Source organism: Lactuca sativa, chromosome 5 (genome assembly GCF_002870075.4).
Source record: "Lactuca sativa cultivar Salinas chromosome 5, Lsat_Salinas_v11, whole genome shotgun sequence".
Classification (NCBI taxonomy): Eukaryota; Viridiplantae; Streptophyta; class Magnoliopsida; order Asterales; family Asteraceae; genus Lactuca; species Lactuca sativa.
Genome location: NC_056627.2, coordinates 203,970,048 through 203,985,701, shown reverse-complemented (window position 1 = coordinate 203,985,701; position 15,654 = coordinate 203,970,048). Strand labels below are relative to the sequence as shown.

The window sequence follows — 15,654 nt, the reverse complement described above, 5'->3', positions numbered from 1 at the left end:
TATATAGTGTTGGAATATTTGTTAGATACTCGGTATTGGTTATTTAATTATCTAATACATAAATAAATGTTTTTTTTAAATATAGTTAAAGTATCAGCATTTTAAATATGATATTAAAGTTTCCAAACAACGAAAATTCTTTTACAAATTATGAAGAAGACATCATCATGATAAATTTATACGTCGTTAAATAATGAGATAATTGATTTTTCTAGCACGGTAGTATGTTGAAGTGAGAGAGCCCAGTAGCCCACGACATGGGTTACCGAGGAATAAGGATGAGCGTGGAACAGAACCGATATCGACCCCTACCGTTGCCGATTTGCCGAATACTGAATTTGATCGAAAGTTAATCTCAAGTATCAAACCGAATTAACATCACCGGTATCCGGAATGGTACCGGTACTCGGTACTAGTATTGGTACCGGTGGTACCGATTCCCGAATTTCATGTATTTGGAGTACCAAGTACCGTCCCATATTTTTAAATTCGATACAGTTCGGTACCGGTTCCGGTACGGTACCGGTACAAGATCATGATTTGGGACAAACTATTCATCCCTACCGAGGAAAGAGAAGGTCAAACGACTATTTTTTTCTTTTTCTCAATATCAAACCATTATAAATACTAAGATATCCCACCAAATTACATTACACCAAATCTTTCTTCTCTAATATAGAAAATGTCTTCATCATCATCACATCTTCTTTCGGTACTTTCGACTTCGTGCTACAAGCAACAGTAGGGATGAGCGTGGGACGGAACCGGTACCGACATATACCGTTCCCGATTTCCCAAATACCGAATTTAATCGAAAGTTAATCCCAAGTACCAAACCGAATTAACATCACCGGTACCGGTACCGGGAATGGTACCGGTATTCGGTACTAGTACCGGTACCGGTGGTACCGATTCCCGATTTCATGTATTTGGAGTACCAAGTACCGTCCTATATTTTTAAATTCAGTACGGTTCGGTACCGGTTCCGGTACGGTACAAGTACGGGATCGAGATTTGGGACAACTGCTCATCCCTAAACAACAGTCACTGTTGCTAATTCTTTGCAACAAGAATTAGACGAGGAAGCAAGAAATTTGCAACACAGACGAAGAAATATACAAAGACATCGTCAAACTATCCACAAACATCTGATGCATGATTATTTTGAAGAACATTCTAATTTTCATTGATATTTTTTCTGATGTCGGTTACGAATGCACAAACATTTGTTTCAACATATAGTAGAAGTCGTGACAGCAACTCGCAAATTTTTTCAATGTCCAGGTGCGAGTGGTTGGTACAATATGATTTCATCCATTACAAATGCACAACTATACTTTGTATGTACCATTGATTATGGGTTAAAACCCTGAATATTATTTATGGTTGTCTTTGGGTTTTGATTAGTGTGAGGAGCCGTGTTAGCAAAAGTTCGAGTGTGTGATTTAGTCATCTTCAGTTAGAGGTGAGTCTTCTCACCGTGCTTGTGGGTCGAAGGCACCAATCTTGGCACACCAGATTATTTGTGTAGGATGCTAGTTGTTATATGACTTTTACATGTTTGTATGATTGGGTTGAAAATAGACCCTAGGGTTAGGTCCATTATTGTATGATTGGGTTGAAATAAACCCTAGGAATGGGCCGATGAGTATATGATGGGTTGGAAGAAACCCCAGGGTTAGGTCCATTATTGTATGATTGGGTTGAAATAAACCCTAGGAATGGGCCGATGAGTATATGATGGGTTGGAAGAAACCCCAGGGCTAGGCCCATATTTGTATATTGGATTGGAATATACCATATGGCTAAGCCGAGTTGTATGTTTGGTATGTGATACTTTAGAGAACTCACTAAGCCTTATGCTTATAGTTTTTGTTTATGGCTTCAGGTACTTTCGGTACGAATGGGAGGGGCTCGACGTGATGACACAACATCATCCTCTCATTATTTCTACACTTTTTGGATATTTGTATTCTAATATTTTGATATTGTACTTGGTTATTGACTTTGAGATATTTGGTGAATGAAATTATTGGTTTTTAAAAAAATGAAAAATTTTATTATTGTTTTTGGGTTGTTACATATTATTTGTCTATTTTAAATGTCAACTTTAAAATGTAATATATATTTTATAGTCTAGTTTATCACTTTGTTATATCTAATGAAATTACGATTTTTATCTTTTTTTCTTAATATATATTACATATATTTTTTATTCAACCCCTTTGACTTTGATTTTGACTCCGCATCACGAGTGAAGATTTACGACTGAGTTGCACATAAACTTCACATAACCCATAGTTGAGTAATGCAACTAAGGGAACAATATGCATAGAAACGTGTTTTTCTTGTGTTTAAAGGGGTGTTTAGCTAAACTTATTAATGGCTTATTTTCGAGCTTATTTTTTATAAGCTCATTCTAGCTTATTTTTCATGAACTTGGTTTATTTTCTTAATGTAAGTCATAATAAGCTCTTAAATTGTAAAATAAATCAAAAAATTAGCTTATAAAAAATAAACAACCCTTAATAAATTTAGCCAAACACCCCTAAATTCCAAGTTCAAGTAATTACTTTCATAGTCACACAAACTTACAAAGGAGAACAAATAGGAAATAGACTCCATGATGTTAAGACTATTAACGCAGTTCACTTAACTAACCGAAACAAATTACTTAATTTAATGCAGTAAAACAAAAGAGACACGTGATGTTGTTGCTTACTTTAACAAATTTTATCGAATATATATTAATCTCTTAAAATATTAATAATGTAAATGAGCAGGATATTCATTTGATTTTAAGTTAATAAAAAACACAAACTATCTGCGTTCATCATTTTATTTTTTTATTTGTTTCAATTTCTGCTTTTAGATAATTCATATTCTTAAATTTGAAGGGATATACAAAACAGTGCTGATGTATGGGTAAGCACAGCTTCGTCAATTGTAATTTAGAACACTTTGATCTGCGAAAAGAGAAAAGAAATGACCTGATTTAAGAATTAAGATACGATATACGGAAAGTTGAAAAGGGAATTAAGCTCGAATCTCGAATGGTGGCTGCAAAATCCATGAAAGCGTTGGCTTGCGTGCTTCCAAACTCTCTTTTGCAGCGACAATGACGGCTTTTCGATCTCAATCACTGCCATAAATCATGCAATTCTCAATTCTGCCTTTTCACATAGTTAATGTTGATGGATTCATGAAAAATTCAATTTCGTAGTAAGAAGGAGATTAATCGATGGATATATCCAGTATTGCTGTCAATTCTTCTGTTTATGGGGTTCTCCCAACCAAAACATCAGATTGCTTCACTGTTTCAATTGGAAAGAGGAAGAACAGTAACAACAACAAGTTTTTATTTGGTTTCTCAAATCGGTCTTCACTCAATCTCAAAATTCAAGCTGTTCATCTGGACGAGGTAACAATTATCTCATATGTTGTTCTTTTCCCTTCCAAAAAATGTATTTCCCCGAATTTTTTAACACATTGGGTGATCAAATGCTTCATCCTTCAAGCTTGAAATGGATCTGGTTTATCATGCTTGCTCTCTATAATGGTTGTTTCCATGAAGTAGCAAAGAAGCCTTCAAAAAGATTTCATGTTCAAATTTTCAATTATTGAATTTTATTATAACATGACACCATGTAGACTGACTATAACATGATCTTAATCAGGGGCTAGTGGTTTAAGGGTTTGGCTTACTCATGATAGCTTGACATAATCATCACAAATCTGTAATCTATGTATAATTATGGCTAATCTTCCATTATGCAACAAGTAGCAACATAATGTCAATTATTTGTGGTGTATAAAAGTATATCATCCTACTTTCATTTCTTTCCATTACAACATTCTACTTCTAAAATCTACCCAATTACAGCATTGTATTCAATCTTTTTTTTCAACATTATACTTCAAAGAATCTACCCAATTATAGCATTGAAAATTGCTTTGTATTTGGATGCCATTGTTATAATCAGGTAGATTTTTCTAAGTACAAGAACTGAAATTACGATGCTGTAAAAACAAATCAATGAAAGAGCATTTCTATTCTTGCATTTAACCCATTTTCTACTCTAAGCCATGAATATTCACATACTCTTTCTTCACAATATTTCTGTAGTTATTCATTAAAAGCTCTCATTATTGTTATACATGTGAAAGGTAGCTGCTGACAATCCAAAATCTTTAACTAATACAAGACTAAAAGACATTGAATGGCCTTCTCCAAGTGACAAAATCCCATTCTGGAAAAGGGAATTCCAGACTTGGGATTCCAATTCCGAAGTTCCTGTCAACACAGAGAAAGACTCTGATCTTTTGCATGTTATTCATGTAACTGCTGAAATGGCACCAATAGCAAAAGTTGGTGGACTTGGTGATGTAGTAACTGGGCTATCTCGTGCATGTTTATCACGTGGACATAAAGTTGACATTATGCTTCCTTTCTATGAATGCATTCAGAAAGAAAATATCCAAGAAATCTCACTAATGTCTACTTACAATTCATATTATGATGGAAACTGGATTGAAACTAATGCATACTCTGGAATGGTATCTGGCATTCCAGTTATACTTTTGGAACCAATGAACCAATTCTTTAAAGGGGAAGATGTATATGGAGGCTCTTACAATGAATTGGAAGCTTATTTGTTTTTCAGTCGAGCTTGCCTTGAATGGATGCAGGTTTGTAGCTTACTCTTCATCAACTTGTTTATAACTTTATATTGTGTTTAAGAAGATAATTTGTTAAAGTTTTTTTTTTTTTTTTTTTTTTTTTTATTACCATGTTTTCTATCATCAAACTACCTTCTATGATTCTTTTTTAAGAATCCATTGACCAAAATGCAGGTAACTGGAACACAACCTGATGTCATACATGTCCATGAATGGCAGACAGGTGTACTTCCACTCCTCTATTGGGACATTTATCATCATCTTTCACTTCAGGCATGATCTTAGTTTAAGGATATTTCTTTGATTAATATCTTTAAAAGTATTCATTAACTCATAATATTGAAATTTTTTGTACTTTATAGAAACCAAGAATAGTATTGACAATCCATAACATGGAACATTATGGGGAGTGCAGGTATTCTTATAAGTTATAATTACTCATCTTTTTGGTAATTTATAATTTATAGATAATATGTTTTTTGTGTGTAATTTACTGTTTATCAGACAAGAGCAGCTTCAAAAGTGTGGTCTTGATGGATCTTTATATGCAACTATTGACAAAGTAAGTCATAATAGTAATATTTGTGTTGTGTCATTGTTATAGGTACTTAAACAAATCAATAAAATCACATTGTTCATTCTTGCATTTATCCCTTGTTTTAACTATATAATTATTGGAGAAAAAATGAATCTTTTCTTTTCTTTTGTGTGTATCTCTCAATTTAACAGGCAATTGATGATAGAACTATTGGCCATAATCCTGAGAGGCTAAGTTTATTGAAAGGTGGCATTGTATACAGCAATTCAGTAGTGTAAGTTATCTGAAATCTTACACATTCCATTAAATTTCATTAAAACAATAAATAACAGTTTGTGACTTTGTGTATCCATGGATACTTCAATTCAATCCAAGAAAAGGGTGTTTGAAGTTTACCTTTTCTCTTTTAATTCACTTCTTATTCTTCATTTATGCCTTTGAAAAATAGAATAAATTATTTCAAAAAAAAAAAAAAAAAAAAAAGTGATTCTTGTTTCTTTTTCCAGTACAGTTTCTCCAACTTACCTTCAAGAAACACTGTGTTCTGGATGGCTTTCAAGTGCTTTGATGACAAATCATGACAAGTAAACTCCATTTTCTTTTTTCTTATTATAGCTGTGAAAATTGTTTTGTATTTGGATGACATTTCTATAATTAGGAAGTTTTTTTTAATGTAGAATTCCTTTAATAAACAAATGAATGAAAGTACATTGCTATTTAATCTTGATTTGTAGGTACTATGGTATTCTTAATGGGATTGATACTGTTATGTGGAATCCTGCTTCTGATGTTTTCTTACCTACCAATTATCATGGTAACATTCAACATAAATTTTGTGTTTTCTTCAACAAATCTAATGAAAACTTCATTTACCAAATTTTATATTTTTGACATTATTTTTCAGCTCAAAACACTGGTGGAAAGAAAGTATGCAAGAAATATCTCCAAAGGGGATTTGGTTTGATTCTAGAAGGACGTGAAAGAGTGCCTTTAGTTGTTTGCATTTCTCGATTAGTTGCTCAAAAAGGTCTTCATTTAATCAGACATGCCATCAATCATATTCAAGAAATTGTAAGTTGCTTGAAATGTTATTTTTATATATAACATCCATATTCAACATTTAATGAAAGAAACATTCAGATTAGGGTTTCTAATTTCTTCTTTTTTGCAGGGTGGACAAATGATTGTTCTTGGAAAAGCTCCAGATAGTAGGGTTCAAAGAGAATTTGAAGCTCTAGCTGATTTGGTAATTATGTATTATATACGAGGGTATTTTGGTCTTTTAGTAAAAAAAAAGGAAGAATGGAATTAAATTCCTTCCACCCTCCCCTAGAAAAGTAGAAATCCATCAACACCTATTAAAAGAGGAATACTTATTAGTTATTTCTCTTTTGTAGCATAACAAAGGTTCAACAATTCGCATACTCTTAATGTACAGGTAAAATATCTCATCCATAAATTTCTAGATACATAAAATCGATTTACTCACTAATTTAACCATTGTACTTTTTTTTTTTATCGTTTAAACAAATCATTTTTCCTAAACTACATAAAAGTACAACGTACATTCTATTTATGGTTTTAGCCATTGAACTATTATAATGATAATAATCATATAAAAAATCAATAGTATATATTTTATGATAAAATGTGTGTGTGTGTGTGTGTGGCAATTGAAGTGAGGAGTTGTCACACATGCTGTATGCAGGTGGTGACATGGTGTTGGTTCCTTCAATATATGAGCCATGTGGCCTAGCTCAGATGATCGGAATGCGTTATGGATCAGTATATTAATTATTCTCTCCAAAATATCCTATTTATTTATTTATTTTTATATAATCACTAATTTTATTATTATTTTTAATATTCAGGTACCGATAGTAAGAAAAACTGGTGGTCTTGCTGACACTGTTTTTGATATGGATGATGAGTCGCATCCCGAGATTGCCAACGGGTAATCATTTTGATTATTAAAATTTAATTATTTAGAAAAAATGGAAAATTGCGATAAATAGTCATTCTCATTACCAATACAAGTAATATACTTATATTTTTTTATATGCAGTCATTGCTACTATTCTCTTTTTAATATTTTTTCATTTTTTAAGGTTTGTCTTTGAAGGAATTGATGAAGGCTCCCTAAGTTGTGCTCTTGATCGAGCATTTTCGTATTACCAAGAAAGTAATACTTCTATTTCACTATTGTTTGGATAAATAATGTTAAAAAAATCACGTAAAACTTGGGTTAAATGGAAAAAAGTTGGTGTTTAGTTCTATTAAATCGTTATTTATATTTATATATAAAAAAGAAACGCTTATACTGTTATACATACGGGATTGATGCAGAACCGATTGAGTGGGAGAATATCGTTCAAAGAGTTATGCAAATCGATAACAGCTGGAACAAAACAGCTGGCAAGTACATTGATGTATACAATTCGATAAGAGTGAGATGGTGAAATGTCAAAATTGCCCCTAGTTGTCGTTCGCAGTTCTTTTCCTTTGATATGTACATGGCTTCTTTGCGATGTTCGATTATAGTGTACAAATTTACTATATTTAAAGTTCTTAATATGATTTTAAATCTTATTGTTTGAGTACCTAAAATTATTTAGGTACCTTTGGTTTCTCATTCATGCAAAAGACAAGAATGCCCCTCATTCTCAAAATAACCTTAACTATGCAAAAGACATAAATACCCTCATTGTCATCATTAAAAATAAAGCTAACACACAAAAAGTGCCAAAAGTCTGGCTTTGCTAGCATAATATATTTTCATTAATTCTTTTACTTTAGAAATTGTACACTTTTGAGGAGCAACTCAATAACCACCACCACAAATAAACCAAAAAACTTTAAACTACATATCCTTCTCTCACCACCACCTACCCTTTTAGAAACAAGAAGGGGTGACAAATTACAAGGTTGCCCAAAAGTCAAACAGTCAAACTCCCATACCCCACTCCCTCTCAAAACACCGAAAAATTACCATATTTTACTAAAACAATTTACGGGTCAGAGTAGTTTCAACTTTTACCACTTCCGGGAGTATAAAAGAACAACCGATTTACTATTTTTTTTGTTTTACTGTATTTCCGTCTTCTCATCCACATGGAGGGAGTCTGCAACTTTATCAGCAAGTTGAGTTATTGAAGTATCATTGACATTGAGGGTGTTTTTGGTAAATTCACGCTCTTTTGACCTTTTTTCCTGCAAATCCTTCTCTCGTTCATCATAGAAACCAAAATCATCCAAGATTGATGTCTCTGCATCATGATCTTTAAAGATCTTCAACATTGCAATCCCCACTTCTAGTTTCACCTACACAAACATTAGTAGAACAATTTAGACCAATCAAAAAAGACATAAACACATTAAACATAATTCCACAAAAAGGGTATTTACGTCCTTTCCCACCTCTTGTGAATCTCTGCTATGAGTAACAGGTTTGTTGTCATTATTTTCAAGAAGAATATGTCGGAATCGGCTATTTGGAACGTCTTTGATGATGTGCCATTTGACACGGAATTGGCCACTCCACCTGTCCTGCTGCCAATACTCTGCATCATTCACAAAATCTACGGGTCCCACCATTTCTGCAACTCCACAAAACTGTCCACTTGCATTTACCTACATTCAAAAAAAATCATTAGTAATACGAAGGAATGGAATGGAATTCATGATTCTAGAGTTGAGAAACTCACAGAAAAGAAGAGAAAGACTGGACAATTGGCTTCAGATTCCTTTGCTTCTTGATAAGCAGCATCAAGTTTTCTGTTTCCCAAAGGGGTACTTGCCCAAACACTATACTTGATACTTTTATGGACATTATCTTCACTAAAAGACTTTATTACAAAGAATTTTGCATTCTCATAACTCGTGACAAAATCCGGTTGATTGTAAAGGTCGATTTTACCCTCGGGAGATAATATCTGCTCTCCTTTTGCCTTTGACGCCCTTGGTCCCCTGTTTCGATCACTGGTAGTACCATGTGGTTCACTAATCATGCTAATTCCATCTTTGTCCCTATGTTTCCCTCCTTTTTCAGGGATGAAACGGTTCAGGCGACTTGCTTCCCCTTGAAAAATGGAATTGTTTCCATAGTTATGCCCTCGAAAAGATCCGCTTTGTGGGTAGCGTCTTGTGGAGGATCCGGATCCGGATACTGACCCGTATCCGTATCCGTATCCAGCCTGCTGTTGCGGAATCTGGAAATCAAGTAAATAATGAAATACATATACTGATAAAGTAAAGGGTAAAAACTAAAAAGAAATAAAGAAGAAACAAACCTGACTAAAAATGTGTTCATATGACCCAAGAATACCAAGTGGAGCAGGGTATAAACCCCCAGATGTGATTGGAGACACAAAGCTACTAGTATCTGAAGACATTGATTCATTAGACCCAATGTCTCCTGGATATTTATAATATCCAAAATTGTTATTTCCAGAAGGGTTTCCATTCACATTCACACCACCAAAAGAACCATATTGTAAATAATAACCTGATCCTGGACTTGGAGCCATAAAAACATTGTCCCCAAGACCCTCTTGCATTTGCATCCCACTGTTTGGTTGTGGTGAAAGATCGGTTTGAGGTAAGTTAGGAGAAACAGGCTGTGAGTAGTAAGAAGGAGAGATTGGAACTTGATGAGGTGAAAACAGCTGTCCATCTATCATTATTGGAGACATGGGACTAGCAACAGGAGAAAACTGGCTGTAATCGAATCCATATGCAGGGTGAAATAATAGTGATGATGCATTCTCATTGTAAATTGCCTACATTATTAACTCAACAAAATAAGAAACTATATTCTTGAATGAATGTGAGGATCCATAAGTGAGGCCTCAAGTTCAAGCCTAGTCATCACCTTCATTGCTCTTCGGACATTGTGATTCACCTCTCACATGTTGGTTGTGGGACCCGTTGGTGAGGGCGCCAAGGTGGCATAGACCCTTAATAGGTAAAAGGGGTATACGCGTGGCGTATACCCCTTATAGGCAAAAAGGGTGTATGCCACCCTGGCGCCCTCACCAACGGGTCCCACAACCAACATGTGAGAGGTGAATCACAATGTCCCAAGAGCAATGAAGGTGGTGACTAGGCTTGAACTTGAGGCCTCACTTTTTGATGAAAAGAAAAGAGTATTTGATTTCTCACCGGAGGCACAATCTGCAAGTTATTAGCATGAACATAATTAGAATAGTCTCCCCAGTTAGCTGACCCATCATCATAACCTGAAAAGCCGAAATTGGGATGAAAATGTTATGAGAGGATTAATGAAAGAAGAAAAAGAAAGGGATATTAATATTACCATAGTTAAAGCAGACTAACCTCCATAAAAGTAGGTTTGCTCTGGAGGAGCAAAAATATTGGATGGATTTACAGGGGTTGGAGCTCCACTTGCATTCAATGGTTCTGATTGGTTGGATATATTTCTCATGGAACCTGTGAGGGCTGCATCTGGAGAAGGATTTGGAGAAACAATCCTTTCATCTTTGGGAGAAAGTGGCTGATTATACAAATAAAGTACTAATCAAAAACATATATGGAAAGGAAAATTAATATAAATAGAATTGAATAGCCAACAAGTACCTTATCCATGTAGTTATCAGGCACAAGCCCATCACCTGCAAAAAGTTTCATAATTGTAGAGGAATTAGTCATGGCTTTTGAAATCAGGGTAAAACAAGACTCGGTATGAGGGTACCAGAGTCAATATCACCATGCAGTGACCCAATGGTCGATAACCAATGGAAACACATTTTGAGATACTGCATGCAATAGCTTCACAGATTGGCTAAATCGCTAATTGATTCACAATCGAAGTGAATCCATAAATTTGAAGAGGATATCAAACTTAACCAATGAAAAGGGCAACATTACAATGAACCTTGATTTTTGGGTTTAGAATAAACTAGGCGCAAGATCCGATCCCAAAACAAAGATCTATTCGGACTCAAACTTCTACTGAACTCCAAATTTCACCGGATCAATCAACATCAAATCGTAAAACAAAAATCCCTAATTCGTGGTAAAAACATATGAAATCAATTAATAGAAACCCTAGATTCCCAAATCATATAGAACGAACAAAAAAAAAGAGAAGTTCGCATACACAAAGTAAAATTCACGATCCTAAATTATCTATATTGCGAAAGTCGTCAATAACGCAAACAACATAACAACAATGTTGCAGATATAGCGAAATCAATCGTTTTTCCCCAAATTAACACAGACGAATTTCGCATTATTACTAGATGAATACGAAGAATTTCGTAAATAAGCAAAGAATACATCTCACCATGTAAGGGCAAAGCTGAGATTGAAGCAGGAGAGACTCGATCTTTTCCCTGTTGACCTTTTTCTTCCATGATTTTTTGGGAACTCCTCAAATCAAATCAATAATATTAAAAATTCTTGAAAAAAACCAATGAAAACAAAATCGGAAAAATCAAAGATTGAATAATCAAATTCGAATTCCTCATATCATCATCACTAGAGATTAAAACTATTAAGGAATATCGAAGAAATTAAAAATTGAAAGGGTTTTAGGTCGTATATATAGATACAACTTTATATATAACACACAACATGTACACGTACTTGTGCGTGTGTGCATCTGGAGTAGCATTACGAAACTTCTTTCCCTTTTCCTTTTATATGTTATTTCATTTGTCTTTTGTCTTCCTTATCATTTATTTAATTGTTTTTTAGAAAACTATTTTTTTAATATCCAGTTATTGTTTTTTTTCTAAAATTAGCCATTTATTTTAAGTTTTAATAAAAATAAACAAAATTAAAAAAAATCTCAATGCAAAATGAGGTAATATCTTGTTAAATGGTAAAAAAAAATGATCGTTTTTTTATGAAAAAATAACTATGTTTATACTTTTTCGTCGCTCTTCTTTTTATTATTTTTAGATAATAACAAATATAATAAAAATTTATTAATTTTATTAAATATGACAAGTGTTACAATTAGAGGTGGCAAAAATTGACACGACACGAAACCCAACACGAAATAAACGGGTTTGGGTAATATATTTCAACCCGTTTAAATAAACAGGTTGACACGACACGACACGAAAATTAAATGGGTAAGGTTAGGATTGAGAATTTCAACTCGAAAATGACCCGTTTATTTATATGCAAGTTTTTTGAATTATTTAAATAAACTAGAAAGATACAAATCAAAAACCATAAGTAAAAGAAAACCTTTGAATCGAATTGTTTTGTAATGTTGAAATAACTTAGCCGTCTAGATCAAGACTTCATTTCAGCTTTTCCATTCTCTCCCAAACTACCCAGTCTCTTTCACCACTCTCATATCCTCATGACCTTGTCATCCGCTTCCCCAAATCCCACTCTTTTAATTTTGTCATCTGAACTTACTATGACTTCATCTATTCTGTCTCCAAACTATTAGTTTTTCCTTTCCGCCTACCCAACTCCTACTCTTTCAACATGCTCAATCTTTTAACCTCACATGACACAACATATTTCAAGGTATAGCCCTAACCCGAAACCCGACACGAAAATAAACGGGTTGACACGACACGACACGTTAATTAAACGGGTCAGGTTAGGGTCAAGCACTTTCAACCTGTTTAGTGTTTCGACACACGAACCCGACACGACACGACACGAATGTCACCTCTAGTTACAATATTAAGTGTATATGAAAATAATAGAAGAAAATATAAAAAAAAATATTAAATTTTTTTTCATATTCGTCATGCAAAATATAAATTCTTGGTTATGTTTTTTTTTTGTCCAAAAAAATTATCTCTTCTAATAAATGAAACCTAATAATGACATGTGTCAGTTTTTTATAATGTCTTTTTGATACATGTCCTTTTTCTATGATTTTTATTATTTTCTTTTGTTTAGTAACAAATCAAATTCAATTCAAATTTTGAAAATACAAAATCATATACTAATAACATTATTATGTTTAGTTTGCTTAACAAATTAATTCATAATTACTTAAAATTGGCAATTGTTTTTTTTACATTTATTATTATTTTTATCTATATGAAAATTTTAAATATATTAATCGTGGTTTCCACGGGTTATAACCTAGTCTACTATAATAAATGAAGGTTTTTACCACATTTCCTCCTCTCCTTCATTTGGACACATGACATTTTTTAACATTTTTTATTTTTTATTTTTCACTTGTCATTTTATTGTATTTTTCATTTTATTAAATTAAATTTCCACATTTAATATGTAAGATAATATATATGTAAGGTATTTATTAGAAAGGGTTTATATATGTAATGTATCCAATATATTAAAGTCTCATTAATTTTAATAATTCAAAAGATTTCTCATTTTTCTTATAAATTCAAACTTTTCAAATTGTTAAAATTTTATATTTAATTTTTTTTAAATAAATTCATACAATACATGGGTCTCACATCTAATAAAAATATTATAAGAAGGTTTGGTTGAACGGTGAGTTTTGCCCTTCCACATGGAAGTAGACTTTGATTCGAGCCTCCAACCCTACCATTTCACCATCTAATCATCAATGGATAAATTATCAAAAAAAAAAAAAATCAACGATTTGCGGTGCTGCGATTTATGTTTATTACATATCTAGTTGATTTTGAATTTTTTTAGGGGTTAAAAAGTTTCAGAAATTACGAAACTGCTTTTGGAACATCACCAAAATCTAATAAAAATAAATTTATTTAATAACATTTAAATTAAGTTTTTCTAAATAAATAATAAAAATTGGTGCTGAAATTCACATATAATTATGGTGGCAATCGTGTTGGGTTCGGGTTGACAGGTTAGAATGCATTAACCCGTACACGACCCATATAATTATTCGTGTCGTGGATTGGCAGGTTGGAAATATCAACCCGGACACGACCCGTTTAACTTGTTTAATTATATGGCTTTGTGGGTCAGATTCGGGTTCGTGTTCAAATTCGGGTTCACGGGTTGGCTGATTAGTGGGTTGACTCATAAACCCAAATATTATTTGCATAATAGTGATGATTGGTTTGATTTAGAACACACAACACGCATTATCGCATAACTTAAATCTAATATACTATACGGTGAACCACCAAATGATAACCACTTCCGAGGGGGCTTGCTTTAAAACAATAATAACCTTTAAAGAATAAAAAATAAAAAATAAAAATTATACGGGTTGACCTGTGAACCCAAATACTAACCCGAACACGACCCGTTTATTTGGCGGATTGATGGGTTGGCGGGTCAAAAATCTAAGCTCATTTTATTTTCTTGTCGGGTTTGTGTTGTGTCGCAGGTCCATGTCGAGAATTTACAACCTACATATAACGTTCCAAGGATAGTTCCATAACTTTTTAAACTTCATAGCCCCTAAAATTTTTAAAATTAGGTAGATAAGTAATAAACATATGTCTAAGGGTTGTATTGTAAATTTCTGAAATTCTTTGGTAATTTGCACATAGTAAAAGAGATAGGTAAATGATAGACATCCAGACTCAAACTCGAGTCTCCCTTATGGAAGGGCAACACGCTTACTATCCAATCACCCTATGTCATGTCATTATTGTTTTCGGGCAAAACTAATATAATCTAGGATTCCCGGTTGGACCTAATTTGCAACTCACTATGAAATGGAAAAATGATTTTTCACCATTTTCCAAAGTCTTCCTTTGTCTCACAGTAGGCCTTGGGAAATTGATGGTTATCGAGGAGAATATTTTCCTTAATTTATGCCATTCTTTTAAAGTGTAATTAAATTGACTATTTTTTTTGGTGGAATTCCATATTCTATCATGTGTATTACAAAAATTATTATTTTTAGGACGGTTATCATAAACATTATAACATCTCAAAAATACAGATAAAATTTTGTTTTTAAATTCATTCAATTCATAAGAAACTGATATCACAATAGTCGAAAGAGAATAAATGTAACATGTTATCAAAGTACAAATTCTCAATATCACTAAATATGGAAAAACATAGAGTGATTAGGTGCAATCAGGTCAGACCTTTCTCCTTCAAACTAGAAGTACCTGAATCATAAACTGAAAAATGTAAGCACAAAGCTTAGGAGTTCCCCCAAAACACTACATACTAAACAAACATACTGCCAAGCATATATGGGTGCCTGCATACCCCTTTAGTCTATTTTAACCAGATTCTGCCAAGTATATATGGGTGCTTGCCCACCCCTTCGGTCTATTTCAAGTGGATACTATCAAGCATATATGAGTGCTTGCAATCCCCTTCGGTCTATTTCAACTGGATATCGGGTCTATTTCACCCCTACTACTACCACATCATATCATAACATAAATCACAGAGTCATCAAGCAAATACAGGCATAACTAACAATTATCATAAAGACAATCATCACACTACAACATAAACTAGTGGGCCGACCTTGGTGTCTTTCACCCACGGATACTGCGAAGGAA

At 33.3% G+C, this 15,654-nt stretch overlaps 2 protein-coding genes across 6 annotated transcripts; one reads left to right on the top strand and one right to left on the bottom strand.

Moving 5' to 3' along the window:
- The first annotated feature begins 2,848 nt into the window (after positions 1-2,848).
- Positions 2,849-7,807, top strand: LOC111885045 (probable starch synthase 4, chloroplastic/amyloplastic). 4 transcript variants are annotated; one of them, XM_023881333.3, is made up of 15 exons: positions 2,850-3,421; positions 4,168-4,689; positions 4,855-4,953; positions 5,043-5,095; positions 5,185-5,242; positions 5,410-5,492; positions 5,725-5,802; positions 5,953-6,032; positions 6,123-6,289; positions 6,390-6,464; positions 6,616-6,656; positions 6,898-7,003; positions 7,090-7,172; positions 7,327-7,400; positions 7,565-7,807. In XM_023881333.3, the coding sequence occupies exons 1-15, from the start codon at positions 3,242-3,244 to the stop codon at positions 7,675-7,677; spliced, it is 1,812 nt and encodes a 603-aa protein (XP_023737101.1). In that variant the 5' UTR covers positions 2,850-3,241; the 3' UTR covers positions 7,678-7,807. The 4 variants fall into 4 exon arrangements, with proteins under 4 accessions (XP_042758629.1, XP_023737101.1, XP_023737102.1 ...); XM_023881334.3 differs by having other exon boundaries at positions 3,281-3,421; positions 4,172-4,689; XM_042902696.2 differs by having other exon boundaries at positions 3,282-3,421; positions 4,574-4,689.
- A 166-nt stretch (positions 7,808-7,973) lies between these two features.
- On the bottom strand, positions 7,974-11,852 carry LOC111885046 (YTH domain-containing protein ECT1). 2 transcript variants are annotated; one of them, XM_023881336.3, is made up of 8 exons: positions 11,523-11,852; positions 10,814-10,848; positions 10,553-10,730; positions 10,379-10,455; positions 9,508-9,996; positions 8,923-9,426; positions 8,636-8,848; positions 7,974-8,539 (listed from the first exon to the last, which is right to left on the bottom strand). In XM_023881336.3, the coding sequence occupies exons 1-8, from the start codon at positions 11,590-11,592 to the stop codon at positions 8,303-8,305; spliced, it is 1,803 nt and encodes a 600-aa protein (XP_023737104.1). In that variant the 5' UTR covers positions 11,593-11,852; the 3' UTR covers positions 7,974-8,302. The 2 variants fall into 2 exon arrangements, with proteins under 2 accessions (XP_023737104.1, XP_042758631.1); XM_042902697.2 differs by having other exon boundaries at positions 10,553-10,714.
- Between the last annotated feature and the right edge of the window lie 3,802 nt (positions 11,853-15,654).

Excerpts from the sequence above, each read along its gene's own strand:
- LOC111885045 (XM_023881333.3), top strand. The coding sequence starts at position 3,242 with ATGGATATATCCAGTATTGCTGTCAATTCTTCTGTTTATGGGGTTCTC. Across the intron at positions 6,465-6,615 it reads TTGAAGCTCTAGCTGATTTG|CATAACAAAGGTTCAACAAT; the intron begins GTAATTATGTAT and ends TCTCTTTTGTAG. Across the intron at positions 7,401-7,564 it reads ATTTTCGTATTACCAAGAAA|AACCGATTGAGTGGGAGAAT; the intron begins GTAATACTTCTA and ends GGATTGATGCAG.
- LOC111885046 (XM_023881336.3), bottom strand. The coding sequence starts at position 11,592 with ATGGAAGAAAAAGGTCAACAGGGAAAAGATCGAGTCTCTCCTGCTTCA. Across the intron at positions 10,849-11,522 it reads CTCAGCTTTGCCCTTACATG|GTGATGGGCTTGTGCCTGAT; the intron begins GTGAGATGTATT and ends AACTTTTTGCAG. Across the intron at positions 9,427-9,507 it reads ATGAACACATTTTTAGTCAG|ATTCCGCAACAGCAGGCTGG; the intron begins GTTTGTTTCTTC and ends CTTGATTTCCAG.